The sequence below is a fragment of the Glycine soja genome, unplaced genomic scaffold, assembly GCF_004193775.1.
Source record: "Glycine soja cultivar W05 unplaced genomic scaffold, ASM419377v2 tig00017300_1_pilon, whole genome shotgun sequence".
In the NCBI taxonomy this organism is placed as follows: domain Eukaryota; kingdom Viridiplantae; phylum Streptophyta; class Magnoliopsida; order Fabales; family Fabaceae; genus Glycine; species Glycine soja.
Window position 1 is genome coordinate 46,569 of NW_021143716.1, and position 25,991 is coordinate 72,559.

Here is a 25,991-nt window from a genome sequence, read left to right on the forward strand (position 1 = left end):
GAGAAGCTAGCACATCTATTTATATAAGATATTCATTTGTATATGTTAATATGTACTCTTTTTATGTCATTGCAATGACTTGCAACAATGAAGATAACCAAGTAATGATTTTGAGGTAAAGACATTTTCTTGTAATACAATTAAATGGTTTGTATTTATAATCTTTCAATGGTAGACATAAGTTAATGATTTTTACCTATAGTTGGAGGTTGTAGGTACAAGTTAATGTTTTTACCTACAATTAGAGGTTGTAGATATAAAGTAATGACGTTTACCTACACACATTGTGAATTGTAGGAATCATATACAGTGACAATCAAATGTAATCGTAGGTAAAAGTAAATTTGTAGGTAAAACCTCTATTGGAAGACTATAATCCGTCATTGTAAGTACCCTCAAAATTGAGGGTCAAAATATTCATAAAAAAAGTCTTTATTACATATACTTATGCATTTTTAATATTTAGTGATGATTTTTATCTGTAAACATAAGTATTTTTTCTTGTAGTGATAGTAAATCATTGCTTCATAATTAATTAATTATATTTAAATTAAATTGAATAATTCTTAAAATTTAATTAAAACACCTAATCAAATATTATAGAAATTACAACGTTAAAGTGATCTTATATATAAGGATATGGGTAATATAGTTTAAAAACTAATAAATATCAATTATTGCATTATTAATATATGAATGTTTAATTTATTTAAAAGCTAATATACATAATCATAAAAGTAATATCACACACGTTATTTAAAAAATATTATTAGATAAAAAAAATAGTGTCTAAAACTAACTTTAAAATTAAGTAAACCAATCCTTTAAAAATAGTAAAGAAAAAAAAAACGCATATTACTTTTATTATTTTCCTGTGTCATATCGTATCATTTTTCTTCTTGTCAAAATCACCGTCCAATAATATTATGATATCGAGTGAATTCATTCATTCTACTCGAGAAGATAGCGTAAAAATTCTAGTGACATCATGTCCTGGGAACAAATGAAAAAAATGTAAGAGTAAGATTCTAAGTACAGATTTTTCGTATTATAAAAAAAAGTGCAGATTTTTCATTTCAATAATTGAAGAGATTTATTGTCAGACCTAACTATTAGTCAATGCATATTATATTTACATTTTTCATACGCATACATATTGAATATGAGTAGGACTAGAAATACATTTTTTAATATATATATATTTTTTTAATTAAGCAAAATCATAAAATCAAGAAAAAATATTAAATATGATGTAAAATTTATAAATTTTTGTTATTTTTATTAGTTAAATATGATTGTGTAAATAAAGTGTTTGTACTTCGTAGCATTTCTCTTTCTCTATTAAGATTGCATAGCATAGCACGCTAACTAGTAACTAGGGTCCAACTTGGTGCGTCCACGCACCTCGTATTCCGTGCGATCACATCCTTCCCATCTCCATCAGACGGACCCTATTCATGCATGCCCTTTTGTGACGTCAAGATCCCTGATCCTCAGCATCTGCTCGCAGTCAAATCTTTCTACAACAGGCGTGCGACGAATTAAAACGGGCCATGTGGAGAAGGCTGCAATTACGAAAAACCCCAGCATCGAATCATGGTACCCCAATCCTAATATGCATAGGTTGGGGGTCGTTTCAGCGCTAACGTGTTTTCTGAGGGATTGCCATCAAGGTTAAGTTGCCGAGGTCGTTTTGGTCATTGTCAGTGGCAGTGGGACCTTACGACTACCCTTGACTACGCATGTTTTTCAAGGGATTCTTCTTCTAATCCAATGTCATTGTGCATGCAAAGAGGGGAGACACGTGACACCAACGGGGGCAGGGGACTTAGGTCACGTGATGTCAGCGTTTTTGGCCGTGACGCAAACTTCACTCTGCCTGCCATTAGTAGATGCGCCCGTACTTGCCTTTTTATTGTAAAACTTTAAGAATTTCTTAGATTATTAATAAGAGAAAATAACATGATGACTTTGAAACTTATGATTTTTACACAATAAATAAATAAATAATATGTATCTTTTTTATAGGATGATTTCTCTATATTGTATTTTGATTTTTTTAGAAGAGAAAAAAAAAAGATTTTACTTTATTAAATTATTGTATTTTTTAAGTAGATATTAACCCATTTTTATAACTATTATTCCCATCAAACAATCATTATCTTCAAAAAATTCTCCTTTTTAACTCAATTATAGTATAGCTTTAATTATTAATAATTTATTTATTAATCTTTACATAAGTTACATATATTTTACATGAACTATTAATTCTAGCATTTATCTCAGTCATCCCTTACTACCATTGAAAATAATATCACATTTCTTTGTTCAATCACTTTATACAGTGGTTTAATTTTTCACAAATATAAATAGGTAAATATAAATGAGTATCTTTAAAGTATTATTAAGAAATTAAAATAAAATATATTTTATTAAAATATGTAAAATTATATTATTTATAATTTTTTTATATTCTTTTATAATTTTTATAATAAATATTTTTTATTTTTAATTTCTTAATTAATGTTCTAAGAAAATTGATTAACAAAACCCATATAAATATGTATTTTAGATATTCATGTAAATTATATAATACGGTCAATAAAATGTATAAATGTGAAATAATCTTTATTTTTTAGTTAGTTTTGTAGAACTGAAACATAAACCTAAATTCTAAGATGATTTGAGTATAATTTAATGAGCAATTGCTGTTAGATTTGTTAGGCCACCAAGCTTGTCTTTGATGTGATGAAGATATATAGACCGCGTTAAATAATAATATCATCAAAATAAAATCAATATCTATATACTAAAACAGAAGTATATGGAAAATACTGAAATATCCATGGCTGAGAGGTTGACAATTGTCCAAAATTTTGGTTTTTTGGTCAAAATATCCATAGCTGAGAGCTTGACACCTGTCCAAGTTTTTTGTTTTTTGGTCATTTATGCCCTTCTAGGTTGGGTTGGTTTTCTGCCACCTTGCTGCCATGTGTTATTTTATGGTTCTATGATTATGGTTTTAAGCCACGTAGCTTGGTGTGTTGTTGAGTGATTAGATTGCCGTTTGCGGTTTTGGTGGTTGGTGGTGTACATGGCTTCTTTGTAGCGTTTTTTACTTCTTTCACTAGCAAGTTGCAAGCTGCTGATTGAATTTGTTTAACTTTTTTCATTTGTTTTTAGTTGACTTCCGTCTTCAATATAGTTGTTCTGTTGTTTGGGATTTTGGCGTGAGGCTGTGGTTTCCAGTTCGTGATTTTCGTTCTTCTGTGGTTGAAGGTTCGAGTGCATGTTTATGTTCTTCTAGCACGTGTTCTGTTATATTCTTTATTGTTCACAAATTCTTACTTTTCTTTTCGTTGGCTTGCATTTGTCAGTTGTTCTTTTGGATTGCATTTACATGGTTTTGGATTGATCGTATTATTCCTTTAGAGTTATAATTGTTTGGTTCTGTTTTTTTGCTGAGTTGGCTTTTTTGTTTTTTGTCTCTTATCACTGGCTTCGATGGTTGGATTGTATTTACATGGTTTTTCGTTAATCATATTATTGTTCGTCTGTTGTGCATGTGTGTTTTTTGATTAACCATATTATTGTTTGTGTGTTTTGCATGTGTGATTTTGTCAGGTTTTTGTTGTTTGGTGATTTTGGTTTCTGCATGTTTATGTTGCTCTAGCACGTGTTATGTTCTGTTTTTTATTATTTACAAACTCTTAGTTTTTTTTTGTTGGCTTCCATTTGTCTGTTATTGTTTGTTGGATTGATTGATAGTGTAATACTTTTTGTGGTATGTTGGCATTGATGGAAATCTTATTGCATGTGTGGTTTAAGGATGGGTTGGTATTCTGTTTTCCAAAAGCTGAACTTTGTTGTGTTTGTTTTCGGCCTTTCTATTTGTTTGTTGATGGTTGCAATATTATTTGTTCAGAGATATAATTTTTGTTTCTGCTTCTCTGCTATTTGCTGATTTGGTTTTCTTTTTTTGTTCAGGTTGTTGCATGTATTGGCTTAGTAGTTCAACGAATAGTATCATAGTTTTTATGGTATTTTGTCATTCATTGAAATGTTATTGCATGTGTCATTTGAGTCTGTGTTGCTATTCTATTTTTTGTTAGCATTATTTTCTATTCTAAATTGACAATCATTCTTTACATAGCATTTGCATGGTTTTGGATTTATTACATTTTTCATTTAGAATTGGCAGGTCTATGTAATTTTATGGCGAGGATTCCTGACAAGATTAGGTCTATTGATGGATCAAAAGAAACGCTTAAGCTTGCTGTTAGGATCACCGATCTTTGGTTCGTTGGGACTCCTAACAAGTCTGAGCAAGCGGAAATGGTTTTTGTTGATTCTGAGGTATATTTTGTGCTCTCTATTTGATTGTTGGATTGTTGTTGATGTCATTTATTGATTATATAGTTTGCATATTTCAGGGTGATCAAATTCATGCTATTTGTAAATCGGACCACCTCAAGTCTTGGAAAGCTGATTTGAAAGAGAATTTCACTTATGTTATGCATAATTTCAAAGTTGTTAAGAATGATGGTCAATTTAGATTGTGCGAACATGAGTACAAGTTATTTTTTATTGGAGTGACGGTTGTTAGAGAAGCTGATTTGCATGAACTGTCTTTTAAGGAATTTAGATTTGTTGAATTTGCAAATGTTGTTGCTGGCAATTTTGTGTCTGGCCTGTTGGTTGGTGAGTACAGTCACAATTTGTGCTTTCATTTTGATCATAACTTCTTTGGGTTTTTTCCGATGACCTATTTTCATTTCTGGTGGTTTAAGATATTATTGGGGTCGTTGATCAGGTGGTCTTTCGGCATGTTTCATTGAAAAATACTAGGGTTGTTTTTAGAATGAAGGATTTAAGGTTATGGTTAATCACAGTTTTTGCTATCTCCTGTGTATATTTGGTTATTTAGAGTTTATATTGTCGAGAATTTTATTTTTCATTTTGCATGGTGCTTATGTCTATCTTATCCTTATGAGGTGATGGATGTAATGTTGTTTCTTTGCTGTGGTGGTGAAATTTTGTCTTGCACACTTTGGGAGAATTACTGTACTCAGTTCCTATCCTATTTGAATGAATGTGGGGATGATGGGCCGATGATTATTATATTGACGCATGCCAGAATAAAAGATGCACAGGGTAAGTATGATATTTTATTTGTTGATTTGGATACTCAATAGCTGAGTTTTGTTGTTGCTGTTGTTGGCATTTACAGGAAGTTATCCAGCTTTAGTAAGCAATTCCTTCAAGGCGTCAAAACTATTGATTAATGATCCTATATTGGAAATTCAGGAATTTAAATAGAGGTATTTTGCTTATCATCTTTGCTCTGTAGTTGTTAAATTCGTGTGACAATTGTCTTCACTGTTTTCTGTTGTTTTATTCTATTTATTCGATTGGCTTAGGCTTTTAGATTTAGGTGTTGAGGTGAGTCAAGTTTTGCTACCTGGCGATCAAGCAAGCTCACAAGTTTCAGGGGGAAGTCAGCTATCATCAATGGATTCGTTTCTTTCAAAGGCTGAAGCCAAAACTATTTTAGAAATCAATGTCATTTCTGAGGTGGACCTGTTATCTGTGTTTATTTTATATTCATTGCAGTTGAAAGTCGAATTTGGCTAGATTTGTTCGCATTCATATATTATAGCTAATGTGTCTAACAATGACATTTTATTGTTGGCAATTTGATTGTTATGGTTTTTTAAAAGGACGCTATTTGTGTTACGGTGGGGACTATTAGCAAAATAGTCATGGATAACCATTCATGGTGTTATCCAGCCTGTGCTCAATGTCATAGGAAAACTGACATCCAAACAGGACCATTCACATGTGGATGTGGCAAGGATAATGATCAGCCTGTTCTAAGGTAATTGGAGTTTTAGTCCATTAACATGTTTTATTTAGTATTTTGTTTTTGACTGACATCTAAATTGGTAGGTATAGAGTTGAAGTCATGGTTACCCAAAACAATGAGAGTGACAAATTTTTGCTCTAGGACCGTGAATGTGCTGAATTGATTGGTCAAACAGCTGATGATGTGAATAGGGTCAAGATTGAAGTATGTTCATGCTTTATGATATGCTGCTTCTCATTTTATGTATTATATTTTGTTCTTCGAGTTGTAACTGGCAACTGGTGAATTTGTGCTGTTTCTGGTAGGATGGTGATCTTGATTTGAATGCTTCCCCTCAAGCACTTGACAAATTGTTGGGTCATGTGCTTGCTTTTAAGGTCAGGATTCAATCAAGATTCAAAAATGCAGTTGTACTTAAATACTCAAAAGACCTGGATTTGATCAATGTTGTTCTGGAGATGTTGCCTGATAGTGAGATGTTCTTTTCTGATATCTATTTTAGTCGTTGTTGTCATGATGATATGATTCATGAGTTTGACTATCATCAACTTATATATGGTGTAGGCATGTTCCAAAATAGATCCTTCCAATGTTGATTGCAATGATGCTACACATGCTGAATGTGTGAGTTAATGTTGCTGTCATGAACATTGATATCTTATATTTTTTTTATTTACCAGTTTATGCTTTATGCAACAATCTCTATCTGTCACAACTGACCATGATCCGGTTGCGGGGTTGCCTTTAACACCCAAAAAGCGGATGTCATCTGATGAAGCCGATGATGAGTTAGGGAGCTCTCAAATTTCGCCAGCCCAACTATCGTCTAACAAATTAACAAGACATTCTCATAGGAGCTAATTTAGCTGATTCCAAATTCTTATTGTTGTGTTTTCACGCTGCTATTAAAATATTGGCATTTTGAATAGACAATTATGTAGTTTTTGTTATCACTGCATTTGCACATTTGAAAATCGGTTTTTTTGGATTCATGCTTTTAGACGTTCTAAATTGAGATCTGTCCATATTGTGTTCCTGCTGTAGTATTGCAAGTTTTCTTATATTAAATATGGCATTGAAAGTAATTGATTTTCCCAGTATTCTTTTTTTGGTTGTCCTCGATACAATTGAATTGTTGTTTACCATACCTTTGATGGTCTATATGGTTCTAACAAATTAATGGCGGAGTTAGCCTAAATAAAAAAAACAGTGAAGGAGATAAATTGGTGTTCAAATAACATCAAATATTAAAAAACAACCAAGGAGGAAAATTTATAGCTGCGTTGGCGATCATGTTGCTACTCGATATTCTCACGTTTTTAATCTGTTTGTTGATTAACTGCTTAATGAATTTCATTCCCATCTGAATTGCCTGAAAATAACAGGAAAAAAACCAGATTAAGAAAAAAATAGCATGCAGAGGATTGTGTTAAATTTTTAGTTTCAGTTTTCCTTCTCAATCGAGGTGCTCTTTAAATTAATCAAAGTTTCTATCCTGACATCGTATTTCCTTATTTGGAATGTGTTTGCCATGAATGTTATCACTCCATTTTTGTAGCTATCACTGCTTTGCTAAAATCATGTGTTCGATATTTCAGTTGCAATTTTTAACTTAATTGATGGCTTATGCAACTTTAATCTTGATTTTAACTACAGCAAAGTAGAACTATATAAAACAGGTCTAATCTATGGCGAAGAGAAATTAAAGAAAAAATTGTGATGTGCTGGACAAGGTTACATAATGCCAAATAAAAGATGTAAAATAGAAATTTCATATTTCAAATTGAACACATGAGCTAATAGATTTGAGCGTACAAATTTGTGTTAGTGAATGGAAAATTCATCAACATATATACAATGTCTTCCATTGCAAGCTTAGTAGCAGTTACAGAAGTCAATATTTCCGCCAATAACTATGATCATTTCTACCTTACCTATTTTCCATCATGGTCTTGGTTTGTGTGTTTAGATTGCCACCAGAGTCCTAAATAGACAATATCTTTCATTGTATGTTTGCAACAGTCCCAAAACCCAATTTTTGCCGAAACCAAGTGTCATGATTTCTATATTACCAATTTTGCTAGCTGTTGATGTTGCATCATAGTTTTGCTATGTCATCTACCTTTGGTCTCATCTCTTTACCTTACAATTTAGGCAATTCTATCATTATCCTTTTTCAATATATAGAATTGGCAACATGCAAACATATCTAATCCAGGAAATTCCACCACTAATAGCCAGCCTATAATCCATAACCAATGAAGTCCCCCATCTCCAATTTATTCCATCTTCTAATTTTATTGTAGATTCTGTAGATTTAAAATAAGCGTTTGGTTCTTCGTTTCAACATAAATCTATTGTTTAGTTTATAATTCACCCAATTCTGCCTTTAGTCATTTTCAACATACAGAACTATCAACATGCAAAGAGATCTGATTCTGCAAAAGCCAGGATAAATAGAAAACGTATTATGCAACAAAAGCGAGATGGTCATGCTCAGTCATCTTCACAACCAACACTTAACTGCATTTCAGAATATAATAGTGAGACATCTCATATAGCATGTTCTGCAAGAAATCAATTTACTTAGCTGCCTTAATTACATTTTCTTTTGTTTTCCTCTATTTTTTAGTGATTGCGTCTGATTCATCAAAAAGTGAAGATTCTGAATCCACACAAGGTACTGAAAAAAAAATGTTTCATCCTCTTTTTTTCTATGGTTTACACATTGCTATTATATGTATTTCTAATTTATGTAACCACTAATAGTCAGCCTATAATCAAGAAACAATGAAATGCTTCATCCTCAATTTTTTCCATCTTCTAATTTTATTGTAGTTTCTGCACATTTAAAACAAGTATTTGGATCTTCGTTTCAATGTGAATCTATTGTTTAGTTCACAATTAACTCAATTCTGCCTTTAGTCATTTTCAACATGCAGAACTATCAACATGCAAAGAGATGTGATTCTGCAAAAGCGAGGACCAACAAAAAACGTGTTATGCAGCAGAAGCGACATGGTCATGTTGAGTCATCTTCACAATCAACAGTTAATTGCACTTCAGAATATAATAGTTAGACATCTGATATATCATGTTCTGGAAGAAATGAATTTACTTAGCCGCCTTAATCACATTTTCTTTTGTTTCCTCTCTATTTTGTAGTAATTATTTATGATTCATCAGAAAGTGAAAATTCTGAATCCACACAAGGTACTGAAAAAAAATGTTTCCTGCTCTTTTCTGCTATGTTTCAAATATTGCTATTATATATATTTCTAATTTATGCAGGTTCAGGCTCTAATTTTATGACTCCCTTCGAGGATTGTCAATCTCCAACTAATCAGCGTGTAATCAACACTGAAGTTAATGACTATAATTTTGATTTCCAGTTTTAGATGCTACTCTACATGTTCTTAAGTTAATATTCAAAATTCTGATCATGATATTGTACTATGATATTGAACAATTTCAGGATATTCTGATCTTGGTGATCAACTCATCCAATGTAGATATTGTAATGCACAAATGTGGTATGATGAAAGAATATCAAAAAATAAGAATTTTCAGAATCCAAGGTTCAGTTTATGTTGTGGAGATGACAAAGTTGAATTGCCATTATTACAAAATCCACCCGAATATCTGCAACAACGTCTATTTCATGATGATACAATTGATAGTAAAAATTATCAACATAACTTGCGAGCATACAACATGATGTTTGCCTTTACTTCTGCTGGAATTAAGCTAGATAAAACAATTAATAATTCAAGAGGACCTCCTACGATCAGAATACAGGGGCAACCATGCCATAGAATAGGCAGCCTATTACCAATGCCTGACAAAAAACCCAAATTTGCACAGCTATATATCTTTGACACAGAAAATGAAGTGCAAAATAGAATTAATGTCATGAGGTAGAAGTTCTTTTATTTCTGTCAGTGAGAAAATTATTCATTCGCTTTCAATAGTTTGTGCAATTATCAATATTTTTAAATATTGTTTTTTCAGTCAATATTCCGGAATTCAGAATCATATTGTTTCAGCTTTAAGTCACATGCTAGATCAACACAATTCTCATGCTAAAAGTTTTAGAATGGCCAGAGATAGATTGGCAGTTGATCAAGCCAATAATATCAAATTGCAACTCATAGCTACTCGGGGAAAAGATGGTCGTGTATATAATATGCCTAATGTTCCGGAAATTGCTGGACTTATTGTTGGCGATTTTCATCCAGGCTCAAAAAGAGACATTATTGTTGAAACTCAAAATGGAGAATTACAAAAAATCCATGAACTTCATCCTAGCTATCTACCACTACAGTATCCTCTGCTCTTTCCTTATGGAGAAGACAGATACAGAGCTGACATACTTCATCGTTGTACTTCATCCAGCAAAAAAAGAAAGTGAAACTTTCTGACAATGAGAGAGTGGTTTGCTTATAGACTTCTGTCTAGGTCAAATGAAGCACAAACTTTATTGCATTCTCGAAAATTATTTCAAAAATTCATTGTTGAAGGTTATACCATGGTGGAATCTGAAAGACTTAGCTATATCAGAAATAACCAAAAGAAGCTTAGAGTTTATAAGTATTCTAGCTTACAAACTTCATTGGATACTGGACAACTAAAGGCTTAACCAAGGGAAAAAGAGTCATCTTACCCTCAACGTTTGTTGGGAGCCCACGTTATATGGATCAACTTTACTTTGACGGTATGGCAATATGCAGTCATGTTGGTTTTCCAAATCTTTTTATTAATCTAACCTGTAGTCCAAATTGGCCTAAAATTCGTAGATTACTTTCACCTTTGAATCTCAAACCGACAGACAGGCCAAATATTGTATCACGAATTTTTAGATTAAAATATGAACACATGCTGTCAGACTTAACAAAGGGTCAATTACTGGGAAAAGTGGTTGCATGTAAGTTGACCATCATTTTTATACTTAAATACAAATATAACTTGGTCATTTGGCCATTTTTGTTTGTTGTATAAAGCAGATATTCATGGCTAAAATATGAAATACATAATTATACTTACCATCATAAGATTATCTTTTGTGAATCACAGATATGCATTTTATAGAGTTTAGTTGGTCATCAGTTTTTATACTTAAATTAAATACAAATATTAGTTGGTCATTTGGAGATTTTTCTTTGTTCTATAACGTAGATATTAATAGCTAAAATATTACAATTTAACCAACACTTTTACAGATATGAAATACAGAATTATACTTGCCATCGTAACTTTATCTTTTGTGGATCACAGATATGCATACTATAGAGTTTCAAAAGCGAGGACTCCCTCACGTGCATTTATTACTATTTCTACATCCAGACAATAAATATCCATCTTCAACTGACATTGATAAGATAATATCAGCTGAAATACCTTCCCATCAAGATGACCCAGAACTCTACAGATTGGTGGAGAACCATATGATACATGGCCCATGCGGAATTTTACAACCCAACTCTCCATGTATGAAAGAAGGCAAATGCAATCGTTTTTATCCTAAACAATTTCAGCCTCAGACTTTTTTGGATTCAAACGGTTATCCAGTCTATCGTAGAAGAAACAATGGTCATTCAATTTCAAAGAATGGTGTTATCATTGATAACAGATATGTAGTACCTTACAATCCAAAATTACTGAAAAAATATCGGGCTCATATAAATATTGAATGGTGTAATCAAAGTACTTCAATCAAATATTTATTTAAATACATAAACAAAGGCTATGACAGGGTGACTGCTGTTATGCTTTCTGATAGCGATAATGCAACTCAAAATGTAAATATTCATAATGATGAACTTAAAGAATATCTAGATTGCAGGTAATTTCATCTTAACCTGCATAATTTATTATCTCACTATTATTTTTATTAACCAATCTATATCACAGATACATTTCTCCCTGTGAAGCTGCTTGGAGAATATTTGCTTTTCCAATCCATGGCAGAAAGCCTGCTGTTGAGAGATTGTATTTTCATCTGCCAGATCAACACAACATTATTTATGAAGATCATGATGATATAGATGATGTACTATCGAAACCAACTATTTCAGATTCAAAATTCCTGGCTTGGATGAACACTAATAAAGATTTTGATGAGGCCAGAAATCTAACTTATTCCCAATTTGTGTCAAAGTTTGTATATAATAAAAGAAACAGATCATGGCAACCCAGAAAAAAAGGATATACCATTGGAAGACTCATATGGGTACCACCAACTACAGGAGAATTATTTTATTTAAGAATGATGCTTGGCAGCTGCAAAGGACCTACTTCATTTGAGGATATCAGGATTGTTGCGAATATCCAATATCCAACATATAGAGAAGCATGTTTTGCAATGGGCTTTCTACAAGATGACAGAGAATATGTTGAGGCAATCAAAGAGGCCAAGGACTGGGGCACAACTAATTATCTAAGGAAATTGTTTGTATTAATTCTGTTAACAGGTGCCATGAGCAAACCTGAAGAAGTTTGGAATCAATGTTGGCATTGGCTAGCTGATGACATTGCATATCAATATACTAAATCAACAATCAGCTCAGGTAGGCTATAACAGTTTTTATGTTCCACAACAATGGTCACAATCATTCACTACCAACTTCATTTTTATTTTTTTATTGACTAACAACTTGCTTTTTTTTTTCTTAGAAATACAGATCAATGATGATACTCTTAGAAATTTGACATTGATTGAAATTGAACAACTATTGCACATAAACCAAAGATCACTAAAAGACTATCCTACAATGCCATATCCTCAGGATATCAATCTCACATCGTACCTACAAAACAACTTGGTATTATCAGAACTCGACTACAACCATGATGAAACGAGATCAGAATTTGAACATCTTTTTGCATCCATGACAGGCAATATACCTATTCATACATTATAAATTCTATTAATGACAGTTAACATCTTATAAAAAATGGTCATTGCGAATTATAAATTAAATTGATGCTTTTAATATTCTATTAATAACAAGCAATCTACCCTCACTTAATTGTTTCCATCAATGACTAAATTAATCTTCATTTCAATATAACATCAGCTTACCTATCAATGCAGATGAACAAAAAACAATTTATCATAGAATTATCCAAGCTGTCAACAACAATGAAGGTGGAATGTTTTTTCTATACGGATTTGGAGGCACAGGAAAAACATTCATATGGAGAACATTAGCAAGTTCATTGAGAGCAGAAAATCAAATTGTAATTATTGTTGCTTCTAGCGGAATAGCCTCTCTATTATTACCAGGAGGCAGAACTGCACATTCCAGATTTAAAATTCCTGTACCAATTTTTGAAGACTCAACATGTAATATCCATCAAGGCACCGAATTAGCAGAATTATTGAACCAGACAAGCCTAATAATTTGGGGTGAAGCACCAATTGTAACGACCCGCCTCGTCGCTACGGTATCCACACTCTAATATTCGATAATTTCAATTTTTTTTATATAAAAAGAACTTCATTAATTTTTGCTTATGAAAATAGAAGTGATTTTGTTACAACATAAATTCATCCAACAACACGCCATTACTTAAGTGAATATGCATAATTACATAGAAACAATAATTCGGTACATGTCATACACATAACTAAAATTAGATATGTTCATATATATAATTAAAATTCCAGTTTTACATCTTTAACTCAACAAAATAAAACTTAAAAACCAACTACGGAGGAGTTGATTACAAAACACAACTCTCTCCCAAAATAACGCCAACGTCATCACGTCGGCTCGGCGGCTCCTCACCAGAATCTTACTCCCTACACCCTGCCACTGTCATTCTGCTCCCACGAACAAGGTTCGTGATCATCACAGGTATCAACCACACGATACAAAATTGCAAGGGTGAGTTTATTATAAAAGAACTAATACCAATTCCAAATAACCACAATTAGCAAGGAACATAGGCAAACATGATAAGCATACGCAACAATCATTATTCAACACTCATATCCAACAAATATTCATCATTCACATCCAACAATTACTCATCATCCATCCATGGACCCAATCAAGAATACACAGAATGATGCATGCACCTGACTCAACACTCAGATGCAATGTGGTACATACTAACAACAACCAAACCTCAGGAAATAGCCTAAGCGTGTCCACACGACACTCTCACTTAGGGAACTGTGCTGAGTTTGTCGAGACCACCCGGTTGTGCACGTAACAGCCCCCCTCCCATAGGTGATCAGTCTGGGAGCCCAAAGGTGTTCCCTACCAGGTGACAGCCCCCTAGTACAAAGTACACTTGGCCATAGTTACTCTATTTCCTGTGTCGTATGAGCTATGATCACGGCCAAAAGTAAGTGCCAAAGACCATGGACCAATTAAAGCGCCTAAGCATCCCCTCAGAAATGCTTAGATTCTCTAACCACGCTAGTTACCCACGTATAGGCCATCCGACAAGGTCAGTGCACTTTACCCCCCATGACATACACTCTATACGACGTATGATCGTGGCCAAAAGCTAGTGCCAAAGACCCTGGAAGGTCAGTGCACAGTGCCCCCCACAATCATACACAACATCCAACGTATGAACGTGGCCAAAAGCTAGTGCCAAAGACCCTGGAAGGTCAGTGCACAGTGCCCCCCACGAACATACACAACATGCACATGCCAATGCATTTCCAACATCAATCAACATTCCATTTCCATGTCATTCACAACATAAATATCATCTCATCTCAATGACGTTATCAACAACAACAACAACAACAACCTCATTTCATATTCACATATTCATCAATAATAACATTTCATGTTGACATGGTCTTTATTAACAACGTTATCTCAAATCAATATCATCATAATTATCATTATCATCACATATCAATTAAAATCCTCAATAGTAACATCAACAACAATTCAAACAAACACAACAATATCATTTCCACACGCACGGTCTTCAAACAACCAAAACAATATCATTCATCACAATACACACACATACACACACACACACACACACACACACACACACACACACACACACACACACACACACACATATATATATATATATATATATATATATCGCATCCCATTAGTTAAAACGTAATTTTCTTTGAAGAAAAATCAGCATGCAGCAGGGATAGGCAGATATCCTCATAGCTAGGTTCCCTGACCCTAACTATGGTGTTAAAACGGTAAATTTTATAATAAACTCCCCTCACCTATCGTGAGCTACCCCGCAGATTCCTCGTCGCGTCACTTGAAGATTCCTTTTTGTCCTTGCTCGTCGATTCCACACAAGCCTCTACCATGCCAAAACGAAGGAGACTTAGTATGGATTTTAGAAAACAAAGCTAGTAACAGTGCTCTGGGTCAAACACCCACATCACTATATGAAAGAGCTGAGAGCATTTCAGGTTTTACAAAGGAACATCATTTGGAAATTCCGACCACGCCAATGTGACCGGGGTTTAGTGTAGGTTACGAAAATAATATGATTTCATGAAATGATAACGTTTACAAAGTCTCTTTCTCTAAGGTTTTTCAAAGGAAGCATAAGACATGCAATGGCGGTTCCAAAGTCAGAAAAGATGCAAAGACAAGATGAAACTAACAAGAAACAAGCATAGAACCATGGTTACCTCGAAAGAAAATGAAAGGTCGGATTAGGGTTTTCGTTCTCTACCGGAACCGCAAGCCAAGTTGGCAGATTCCGCTTTGGTTGAAGGATTCCTCTCGGTGTGGGTTTTCAATGGAGAACAATGATGGTTTGTGGTGGCTAATGGTGGCTGTGGGTGATGGAGAAAGTTCTTGGAACTTTAGAAATGGCTTTGGAAGAAAGAAAGAAGAAGAAATGACGTTTTTCCTAAGCTACAAGAAAGCAAAGGCTGAAATGCTTAAATAAGAGAAGCTCTCGGGAACGGAAGCTTCTAGCACACTCCAGACATCTTCTCAAAGATTCCAACGGTCAGATCATGCACAATTGTCTTGTGAAGTTGCAAACCAAATTTGGAGAAGATCCAACGGTTAACGAAGGCTGGGCAGCGTTTTTACCGAGGCAGCTTCATGTAGTTTTCTCTAGAAGCTTCATTAAGAGGCTTCCTCCAGAAGCTTCATTAAGAGGCTTCTAGCACACTACAGACATATTCTCTAAGATCTCAACGGTCAGATCATGGACAAGTGTCCTGTAAAGTTGCAAACCAAATTTCGAGAAGATCCAACGGTTAACGAAGACTGGGAAGCATTTTTACCAAGGCAGCTTCATGTAGCTTTCTCTAGAAGCTTCATTAAGAGGCTTCCTCCAGAAGCTTCCTCGTGGCTTCTTTGAGAAGCTTTCTCAAGAGGCTTATTTGAGAAGCTAGATCATTATCTATCCACACCCCTCTATTAACTAAATTTACTTTCTTAAAAATAATTACGGATGAAAATAACGCAATAAAGAATCAAACATCAAACATAATTACTAATAATATATATATATATATATATATATATATATATATATATATATATATATATATATATATATATATATATATATATATATATATATATATATATATATATATATATATATATCAGGGTGTTACACCAATGGCCCACAAATTCTGTTTTGAAGCACTTGATCAAAGTTTAAGAGATATTATCACAGATAAATCAAAGTCAAATCAAATATTTGGAGGCAAAGTTATAGTATTTGGTGGAGATTTTCGCCAAATACTATCAGTCATCCCAAGAGGAACGCGCTCAAACATTGTAAATGCAGCAATCAATTCATCCTATCTATGGGATTCATGTGAAATATTGACCTTGACAAAAAACATGCACTTACACAGAAATCTAGAATCAGTTGATGAACAAGAAACTGCCACATTTGCTAAATGGATTCTTGACATTGGAGATGGAATTATAGATGATGAAAATGATGGTTATGCTACAATTCAAATTCCTGCTCATCTACTTATTACTCAATATGATGATCCAATCAGTGCTATAGTCAAATCAACATTCCCAGACTTAGATCAGCACCACAATAATCCTGAATTCTTTAAATCGAAGGCAATATTGGCTTCAACAAATGAAACGGTAGAACAAATCAATGATTACGTGCTATCCTTCATTCCAGGTAATTATATCATTACTTATTTAATTTTCACTTGCTCAGACAAAAATATAACCACTGAAATTGTAATTTTGCAAATCATAGGTGACCACATGGAATATCTAAGCTCTGATTCCATTGATAAATCAGAAACTAGTGAGAATTCGTATTTCCAATCAATTACTACTGAATTCCTTAATTCATTGAAAACGTCCGGTTTGCCAACTCATTCTATCAAACTTAAAATTGGAAGTCCTATAATGTTGTTAAGAAACCTCGACCAAAATCAAGGTCTATGTAACGATACTAGATTAGTGGTAACAAAGATGGCAAAACATGTAATTGCAACTGAAATTATCTCAGGTAAAAACATTGGCATGGCTGTTTATATTCCAAGAATGTCAATGTCTCCTTCACAATCACCCTGGCCGTTTAAACTATTAAGAAGACAATTTCCGATTATGCTATCTTATGCAATGACAATAAACAAGTCACAGGGACAATCACTATCCATGGTTGGACTTTATTTGCCGAAACCGGTATTCACTCATGGCCAATTATATGTTGCATTGTCAAGGGTCAACTCAACAAAAGGATTAAAAATTCTGATTCATGATGATGAGCAGAAAAGCATGAATTCCACCACGAATGTAGTATACAAAGAAGTGTTCAGAAACATTAAAAGTTAAATTTCAGTTGTTTAATATCAGATTCAATTCTATTGTCATGCTTTTCAAACAGTTCTATTCTTTAATAATCAATTATTCAATATTATATTATCACTGCATTATATAATTTGAGTTATTACAACCTTCAATACAATTCAATTGATATTAAATATTGAGAATTGACAATCAATTTCAATTCTTTTCTCATTCGTTCTGAAACAGTGCTACTCTTTTGTGATCACTTCTTGCAGACAATTCCATTGATTTTAAATACTAAGAATCCAGCAAGAATAACAACAACCAATCTATAATTTTTTAAATAACAATGACAATTCCATTCATATCACCACTTTCACACAGACACACATCGAGAAAAATACATACATATATATATATATATATATATATATATATATATATATATATATATATACACGTGGTTTTATTAATACCAAAATATGCTAGATCAGTTAAACATCTTATCTTTTAAATCACATTATAAATAAAAAACTAAGGATAAATAAGGCTGACTAAGTAGCGGTAGTAGTAATTAGTGCACTACAATACTTTGGAACTTGATTTGTCTAGGAGAATTAGAGTCCTCACAGAAAATCCTTTTCATTTTGTTTTAATTTGTTTCAGTTTGAATTTCAATTTTTTTACTCTATCTTGCCTATTCTTCTCTATTTTCTAACGTGCCTCCATTTTACTCATTTTTTAGAAACTGCACACACAACAGTTTCACAGGGGCATTAATTGAGAAGATATGGGTGACGGCAGAGTTGATACTGCAATTACTTCAAGCACGGGAACGTGTAAAATACTTTAATGATTAGGTGAATTTTACATTATTAATCTATTAATTAATCTATCAAGCCGAAAACCTCATGAAAAAAATTAACGAATTTAAGGCCCAACTATTATATGCACACCACAAACAGCACTAAAGTCCAATCACTTCTGAAACCATTTAGAAAAAACCCTTCGGTTACTTCCACAACTATTCACGTTGAGGCTCTTCATATCATCACTGCCTTTCACATTCAAGAAGCAACCATTCACTTACACCGTTTCCAACATAAACCTACCGCCACTTATGCCATCAAAAAGATAAATCAATTAACCAAGTGCACTCAACTATTAACCCATATTACCTGTTCCTCTGTAAACATCATCTTAACATCAAATCACCATACTTTTACTTCAAAAAAACCCAACATGAGTACCTCATCCTCCACCGCTTCAACCAGAGTAAGGAGCCACTCTTACAAAATTTATATCTTGCAATGCATTATTTTTTCGTTTAAACTTTTGACATTAGCAAATCTTTTGTTCATGCAGATCAGATATCCAATTGTGAGACCACCTGCAATCATGCAATTCAGAGTAGCTTTCCACAATAACCAGGTTATAGTTTAAAATACAAAAAACTTTTTTTCCTTCCCTTGCATCTGCCGGTTATTGCTTAGATTCCATTTCCATGGTTTTTGATTGATGATGTCATTTCTCTTCATTCTGTTTTTTCCCTGTTTCATGCCTTGCCTGTTCTCTTTTTGCCTATTTCTACTGACTTCCATGCTTCCATTGCATTTGCATGCTTTTCAGTTCACCACATTTTAAATATATAGCATTTTGCTTTGACTGTGGATTTCGCATGGAAGTTTATATCATTTTCATTTAGTTCCTTTAACTTTTTTCATTTTCTCTTTGGACATATTATTTCTTTTCATGCATTTTCTTGCTTTTTATATTTAGACATTCATAAAGATACCCCCATTTTACCATGAACAATGGGCACCCAATTATCCACATGAAGTTCGGTTCAAATACAATGGAGCAACCTACCCAATACGGGTCCAACAACACCGAGGTAGATATTTTTTTTGCAGATGGACTCTCAGAGGTCAGGGCAGATTTAAAAATCTACGAGTCTATTATCATCAACTTCTTTGCCTGCGATGATAATACCATCTTTGATCTACATTTTACACCTCCCCTTAATCAACAGACATGCGGTAGACCAATACTTCATTCCCGTGTACATGCCTGGAGAACTGAAATTACCCAATGTATACTAGGTGCTCCCCAACCACTGGTAATATACAATCACATTAACTTGCATTATTATGAGAATTTCAATAACATTATTAATCTCTATAAATGATCCGCAGGAAATCCAATCACATGCAAGGAAATATCTGAAACAATGTGAGAATCACTTGACAATTTTAAGGAAGAATGCACCTCCTCTGCAATGGGACGTCGTTACACTTGACCGCGACATTAAAGATAAAAGTATCGTCCGGCCATGGTACAAGTTTCTCAGGGAAAACGATTTCCATCACGGAGACGAGGTATCATTCTATTACCGGCCACATGAAAGAATTTGGGAAATAGTCATCAGAAGAGAAAGGAAGTGGCTATAATTTTCGCTTTATATGTGATTATATTTTGTTTTATATGTAATTATGCTTTGTTTATTTTCTCTGAACAATCTCTATTTCATCAACATTATAATTATATATCTATTTAATATTCAATTATGCTCCTGTGATTGCAATTTTATTAACCATCTGACCCGTGCGTACGCACGGGTTACAGACTAGTATATAAATAAAGGATAACACCTTCCCTTCTTTTTTTTTTTTTTTATATACAACGGGTCCTAAAGGCCCAAAAGAAAAGTTATAATACAACAAAACACAAAGAAGAAACACCAATAAAATTAGCCTACAACAATTGTTGCACACAAGGAGGCTGATCAAACATCAAATAATCCTCCTCAAAATCCCCAGCTAAATTAGCAAAAGCATCAACACATTTATTACTCTTCCTATAGATATGAGTTACCCGAACTTCTCCAAAAGAAGCCAAAAGCTTTTGAATTTTAATTCAAATTAAACCAAACTGAAATTCTCATAATACATTTATTTTCTTTTTTTTTATCTCATTTTTATATTTTTATCACATTATTTATCAAATTTGACACCTTTTTTTTTAAAAAAAAAAATTCTTTCTTTCTTTCTTCCAATCATATATACCAAATCACTGCTCTTATATTTTATCTTAAACTGAAATTGCATTTCAAACCCTGAAAGTTTAAAAGATAATTCTGCTTACAGATGTGCATAATTAAGATATATGTATACACTTAAGGCTCGTTAGCTTAAATCATTTAACATAATTAAGATGTTCATTCAAATTAATTTTATTATAAATTTTACATCAAAATATATATTCATATGGGTAACCAAAACAACCAATTAGCTTAGATGTAATCTGCATGTGCCTGAATCTTGAAACGTACGTACAAAACGTAAATATCATTTTTAAAATTTTTTTTTGGTAAAGCGTGTAGATGTCAAGAGTTATAAAGAGTGTGTTTACTTGGATGAGAAAAATTGCTGTGAAGATGTGAGAGCGCAACGGAAAACAAAACAAGAACATAAAATATGCACGTGAGACTTTGAGCTTGGGTCGTACTATTGTGAAAGTATGCTTAAAGTTTATGTATACGTAAGAAAATAGTGTAACATAATAATATTACAAGTGTTAATGTGTTGTATGATATTTAAATATGACATTTCATATTTAAGAACTTTATTATAATACATATTTGATTATTGTAGTATAATAATATTGAAATATAATAAGATTACATGATGAAGTTAAGGTTTAAATAGTAAAGTCAACGAGAAAATTTTATTTATATTTATATATAATACATATTTGATTATTGTATAAATTTAGTTTATTATAATAGGGATATTTTATAAATGGACTTATTTAACTAAGTTATAATATCTATGGAGACAAATTTTGGAAATTTTTGCTTAAATAAGAATAAGACAAAGTATATGTATTGTAATTTAATTTAGCAACTAATGAGAGGAATATCACTTGGAAGTAAAATGAGAGAAGATATCATACCAAAAATTTCTAAGTTTAAATATTTGGAATTGATAATACAAAATGATAGAGAAATAATGTTATACACTGGATACAAGTAGGATTATTAAAATGTATTCTTCCAAATACTAGGCCTCAAATTACACTATAAAAAATTTGCCGATTAGCAAGAAAGTTTTCCTTGCTAATTACTAGCAAATATAGTTTGCGACGAAGTTGCAACGGATTTGGGAGAAATTATGTGCAGTTAAATTCAAGCCACTACTTAGTGAGGGAAATATTCCATCACTACTCCCTCGCTAATCTCATAACTTCCCACGCAAGATAGAGTACTCTGAATTAAAAATCCACTCTCTAATTTACAATGACTCTTCCTTGCTAATTTGTCACAATGTTGTCGCTAATTATTTCATTGTTATTTCCTCGTAATTATTTTGTCGCAAAACTGTCATCATTCCCTCATCACAAAACCCTGGTTATTCTCTTGTTGTTACTTACAACTATTCCCTCACAAGTCCCTTGTTATTCCCTCGCAATTTTTCCCAAGTGAAATTCCTTTCAATTGTTATTCCCTCATTAATCTATTTTTCTATCAACAACTATAATTACTTAGTTCAGAATTTAGTCACACATACGGCTCCTTACCCCTCTCTAAGACTATATTTTGTGGGAATCAAACTTATTTTCTTTCCTACAAATTCAACTTATGTTGTCAACTAAACTACACTCATTGGGTTCACTAATCTCTTTCTTTTCCTTTGCAAATTCAAATTTATTTTATTTTTTTAAAAATAATTATTGACTGCGTGCTTGATTAATCCAATGAATAATAGATTCAAGATAACTAAAATTATAAATTACAAAATGATTGAAGATAATATAATTCAAAGTAACAATTAAAAAAGTCTTTTAAATATTGTCAACAAATCAAACTCTTAGTAATTGGGTCTTCATTTAAGATAACTAAATAATAAACATTGTCATCAAAGTGGATAACAAATAAAATGCAACAAGAAACACTTAATTAGCGAGGGATTAGCGAGAGAAATATTTTGTCACTAATTTTCCTCACCAATCAGCAAATTTCTTGTAGTGACAAACATTAAAGGTTTTGTTGTAATGGCAAAATATCTACCAAATTTAAAGACAATATTTATTGTTTTTTAATTCATCTTAATATATTATATGGTAGTTATAAAAATATTATAAGATCATGAAGAACAAGATATAAAATAATTATATACAAGAAAAGACTAGCGTGGCATCGATTAGAAAAATATCATAGAAAATTAGTTAAAATGGTTAGGATAGGTATAAAGAAGCCCATACAAGAGGTAATAATCATTGTAGTTAATACTAATAATAATGTTTCTATATTTACATATCTAATAGTACCAAGAGAAGAGTATATATTGCATGATTTTTAGTCATATAAAGGAGGAGCAGGACACCTAAGAGGACTTTAAAGGAAGTTGTCAATGAGATCTCATGATAAATAATATTCTTAAAATTTTGATTTTTAATCATGTCAAATGACATTGTGTAATTTATGTAATCAACCTTACTTAGTGAGATGAAGCTTTGTTTGTTATAGTAACATATATAGAAAAACAAATAAAACGGGCATATACCCTTTTCTAACATATTTTCTCTTAAATACCAATCAACATTGAAACCTAATCAATATTCATAAGAGTTCTATTGTGTCGAGTTTGGTTTGTAATTATACTCTATTAATATAAATTACACAATTATAAGTTACAATATTAACTTTAACACAATTTAATAATTTTTATTTGATAATTTATTTCAAAATTTGCTATTGGTTGATAATTCTTTATATATATATATATGTATATGTATATATATATCATATATTTAAAGTTTTATATTAATATGAAATAATTTAATCCTTCATTAATAAACATCAAAATTGATGTAAAATATACTTTTACAAAATCTATTAGAGTCAATTTAGCGATAGAGCAAGAATAATGTATATAGAGTCTTAGGTTCAAATAGCGTTATACACTACTAGAAAAAGTATTTTTAACATTAGTTATTTTGGACATTTAATATCGATTTTGAACTGATGTTGAAATGACAATCGTTAAAAGTAGATCATTTTTAACATTGATTATAAAAACCAATGTTGAAATCCACTGTACAATATCGAACCTCCCCAAAACCAATGTGGTATAGTAGAAGCAAATAGGAAAAAAAACATAAATGACATCGGTTATGCCAAAACCGATGTTGTGTAGTACAATACAACATCTATCTTGAGGAGAACCCATGTTGTTTTTGCATTTTTTAATATTTTTTTATTTATTAAATGAACACAAACTTGCATATTAAAAATAGAATCAATCCAAGCTAAAACCAAATCAATCAAGGCAATATATATTATATTCAAATTATTATTGAATAAATACTAATAAATAAAATAATGTTAATACATAAATATAATCTATAACCTAAGATTTACATAAGTCTAACATTTGCAAAATTTCTTAAACAATGTCTAGTGCTTCATTTTTAACTCTTAATAAACATCTTGCCCACTAAATGCAAATTGCCTTTATTATATCTGGTTTTAGTGGTCTTGGATCAGTAAAATAATGCATGATATAATAAAACATAACTTAATCATTGTAATTAATAACTATAACAAATGAAATTAGTTTTGAAGTAAACAATTACCATTTTCCAATTATACTTGAAACCTCTTAGGACTATGGTTGACATTCAATGCATAACATAATAGCCGCACTCGGTGCTTCCTCTTTGCTTATTACACTAAATTCAATAAGATGTTCAAAGTTATCCCAAAATTAGTGTACAAAGTAATAAAATGTTATTTTAAAGAGATCAAGCATTGCCTGAATGACTTACTTTAACTGGAATCCATTTAGCAGTTGCCTTAGATTTACTTTCGTGATTATTGTTGAATCCATTCATAGCATTGGTTAAGAAAAACATGCATGTATATAGTACAATTAAAATATTGATGTCAAATACTAGTGATAAAGTAAATGTGTTACAAATTAGAACTGACATGTTAACCATTCCTTTCAAGTAGTTGTTGGGCTTATTAGGCAAGAAACAAAACCAGACGACAACATTGTCCTTAGGACATATAACCACCAGTTGTCAATCTCCACTGCATTGGAGAACATTAAGTTATTATAATGCATGCATTATTTAAATTGATTTGTTTAGTTTTACTTACTCATTCAAGTAGGCTCCTAGGTATCTCTCCGTGAATTCTGCATTCATTTCTTAATATAATTCTCAGATTCAAACTGTAATTGCCCATATCTTTGTATGAACTGTGGCTCAAGGAATCCATACACAGATGCATTTCCTGATCATAGACTTAACTCATTCATATGCCCATTGATGTTAAGATAAAGCAAAGTTAATTATGCATCAATTTAAAACAATCAATTAGGTAATAAACTGTAATTTAAGTTTACTTACATAATCCATAATTGTATAACAACAATGTTTAGACATTGACTACCATGTGCTATTTCCCCACGATCTTCATGTTTTATGTACAAGGGGACATTATCATTGTACATCCCAAACATAGTTGCATCCCACGACACCTACATAGGCTTAGTATCTTTTATGTGGTTTAAGCTGGAGCAAACAAATATCGGCTATAAGGATTATCTTAAGTCTAATTATTTCATTTAGAATTCTCATAAACCTTACTTTATACTTATTTTTTCTATATCAGTTTTATTGATATGTTATGATTGTTTCATACTGCAAGTATGTGACCCTTTTTGGCCTTTCCCTTATTACACTCAATTTATTATTCACCAATTAAGAGAATTATTGTTTTTTAGTATTTCACTTTGTTGTGTGGTCTCCATTGTCTACTTGCATGGTCTAGCTTTGGCACTTTATAAATTGGTTTTTTTCATTAAGAGATGATGAAGCTTGGAAAACTCTGGTGAAAGACTACGTACCAGACATATTCTAAGCCTTCAGGGATTTCTTCTTTAGAATATGAAAATAAAAGCAGAAATTCAGAATTTACATGATTGTGTTTTGTTAACATAGCTTGTTTATATGTATAAGCCAAAGTAGAAAGTTGATTCTTGAATGAATAAGTGATGTAGCTCCATGTGGAGCTTGTAGGCCTTGGATCTTCTTCATCAATGAAGTACTTTGCTTCTTGAAGTTCAATGGCAGCGGAATGGAGAAGGAAGAAAGATGACTAGAGATGCCACTTCAAGGAGAAGATGAGTCAAGAAGAAGCTCACCACCATTGGAAGCCATGGATAAGAGCTTGAAGGTAGGAGAAGATGAATGGAGGAAAATGGAGAGAAAGAGCACGGAATTTTGTGCCTCAAATGAGGTTTGAACTTTGAAATCTAATTCTCAAATGATCAAAGTTGAAAAAAATGCATACACATGACCTCTAT

At 32.2% G+C, this 25,991-nt stretch overlaps 1 protein-coding gene and 1 pseudogene across 1 annotated transcript; both read left to right on the plus strand.

Moving 5' to 3' along the window:
- The first annotated feature begins 5,762 nt into the window (after positions 1-5,762).
- LOC114404279 lies at positions 5,763-17,661 on the plus strand (annotated as a pseudogene).
- Positions 17,662-18,984: 1,323 nt separating this feature from the next.
- On the plus strand, positions 18,985-20,121 carry LOC114404278. The gene is made up of 2 exons (XM_028367321.1): positions 18,985-19,735; positions 19,812-20,121. The coding sequence occupies exons 1-2, from the start codon at positions 19,424-19,426 to the stop codon at positions 20,064-20,066; spliced, it is 567 nt and encodes a 188-aa protein (XP_028223122.1). The 5' UTR covers positions 18,985-19,423; the 3' UTR covers positions 20,067-20,121.
- The last annotated feature ends 5,870 nt before the right edge of the window (positions 20,122-25,991 follow it).

Coding starts and splice junctions, on each gene's coding strand:
- LOC114404278 (XM_028367321.1), top strand. CDS start 19,424: ATGAACAATGGGCACCCAATTATCCACATGAAGTTCGGTTCAAATACA. Junction 19,736..19,811: donor TAGGTGCTCCCCAACCACTG/GTAATATACAAT, acceptor AATGATCCGCAG/GAAATCCAATCACATGCAAG.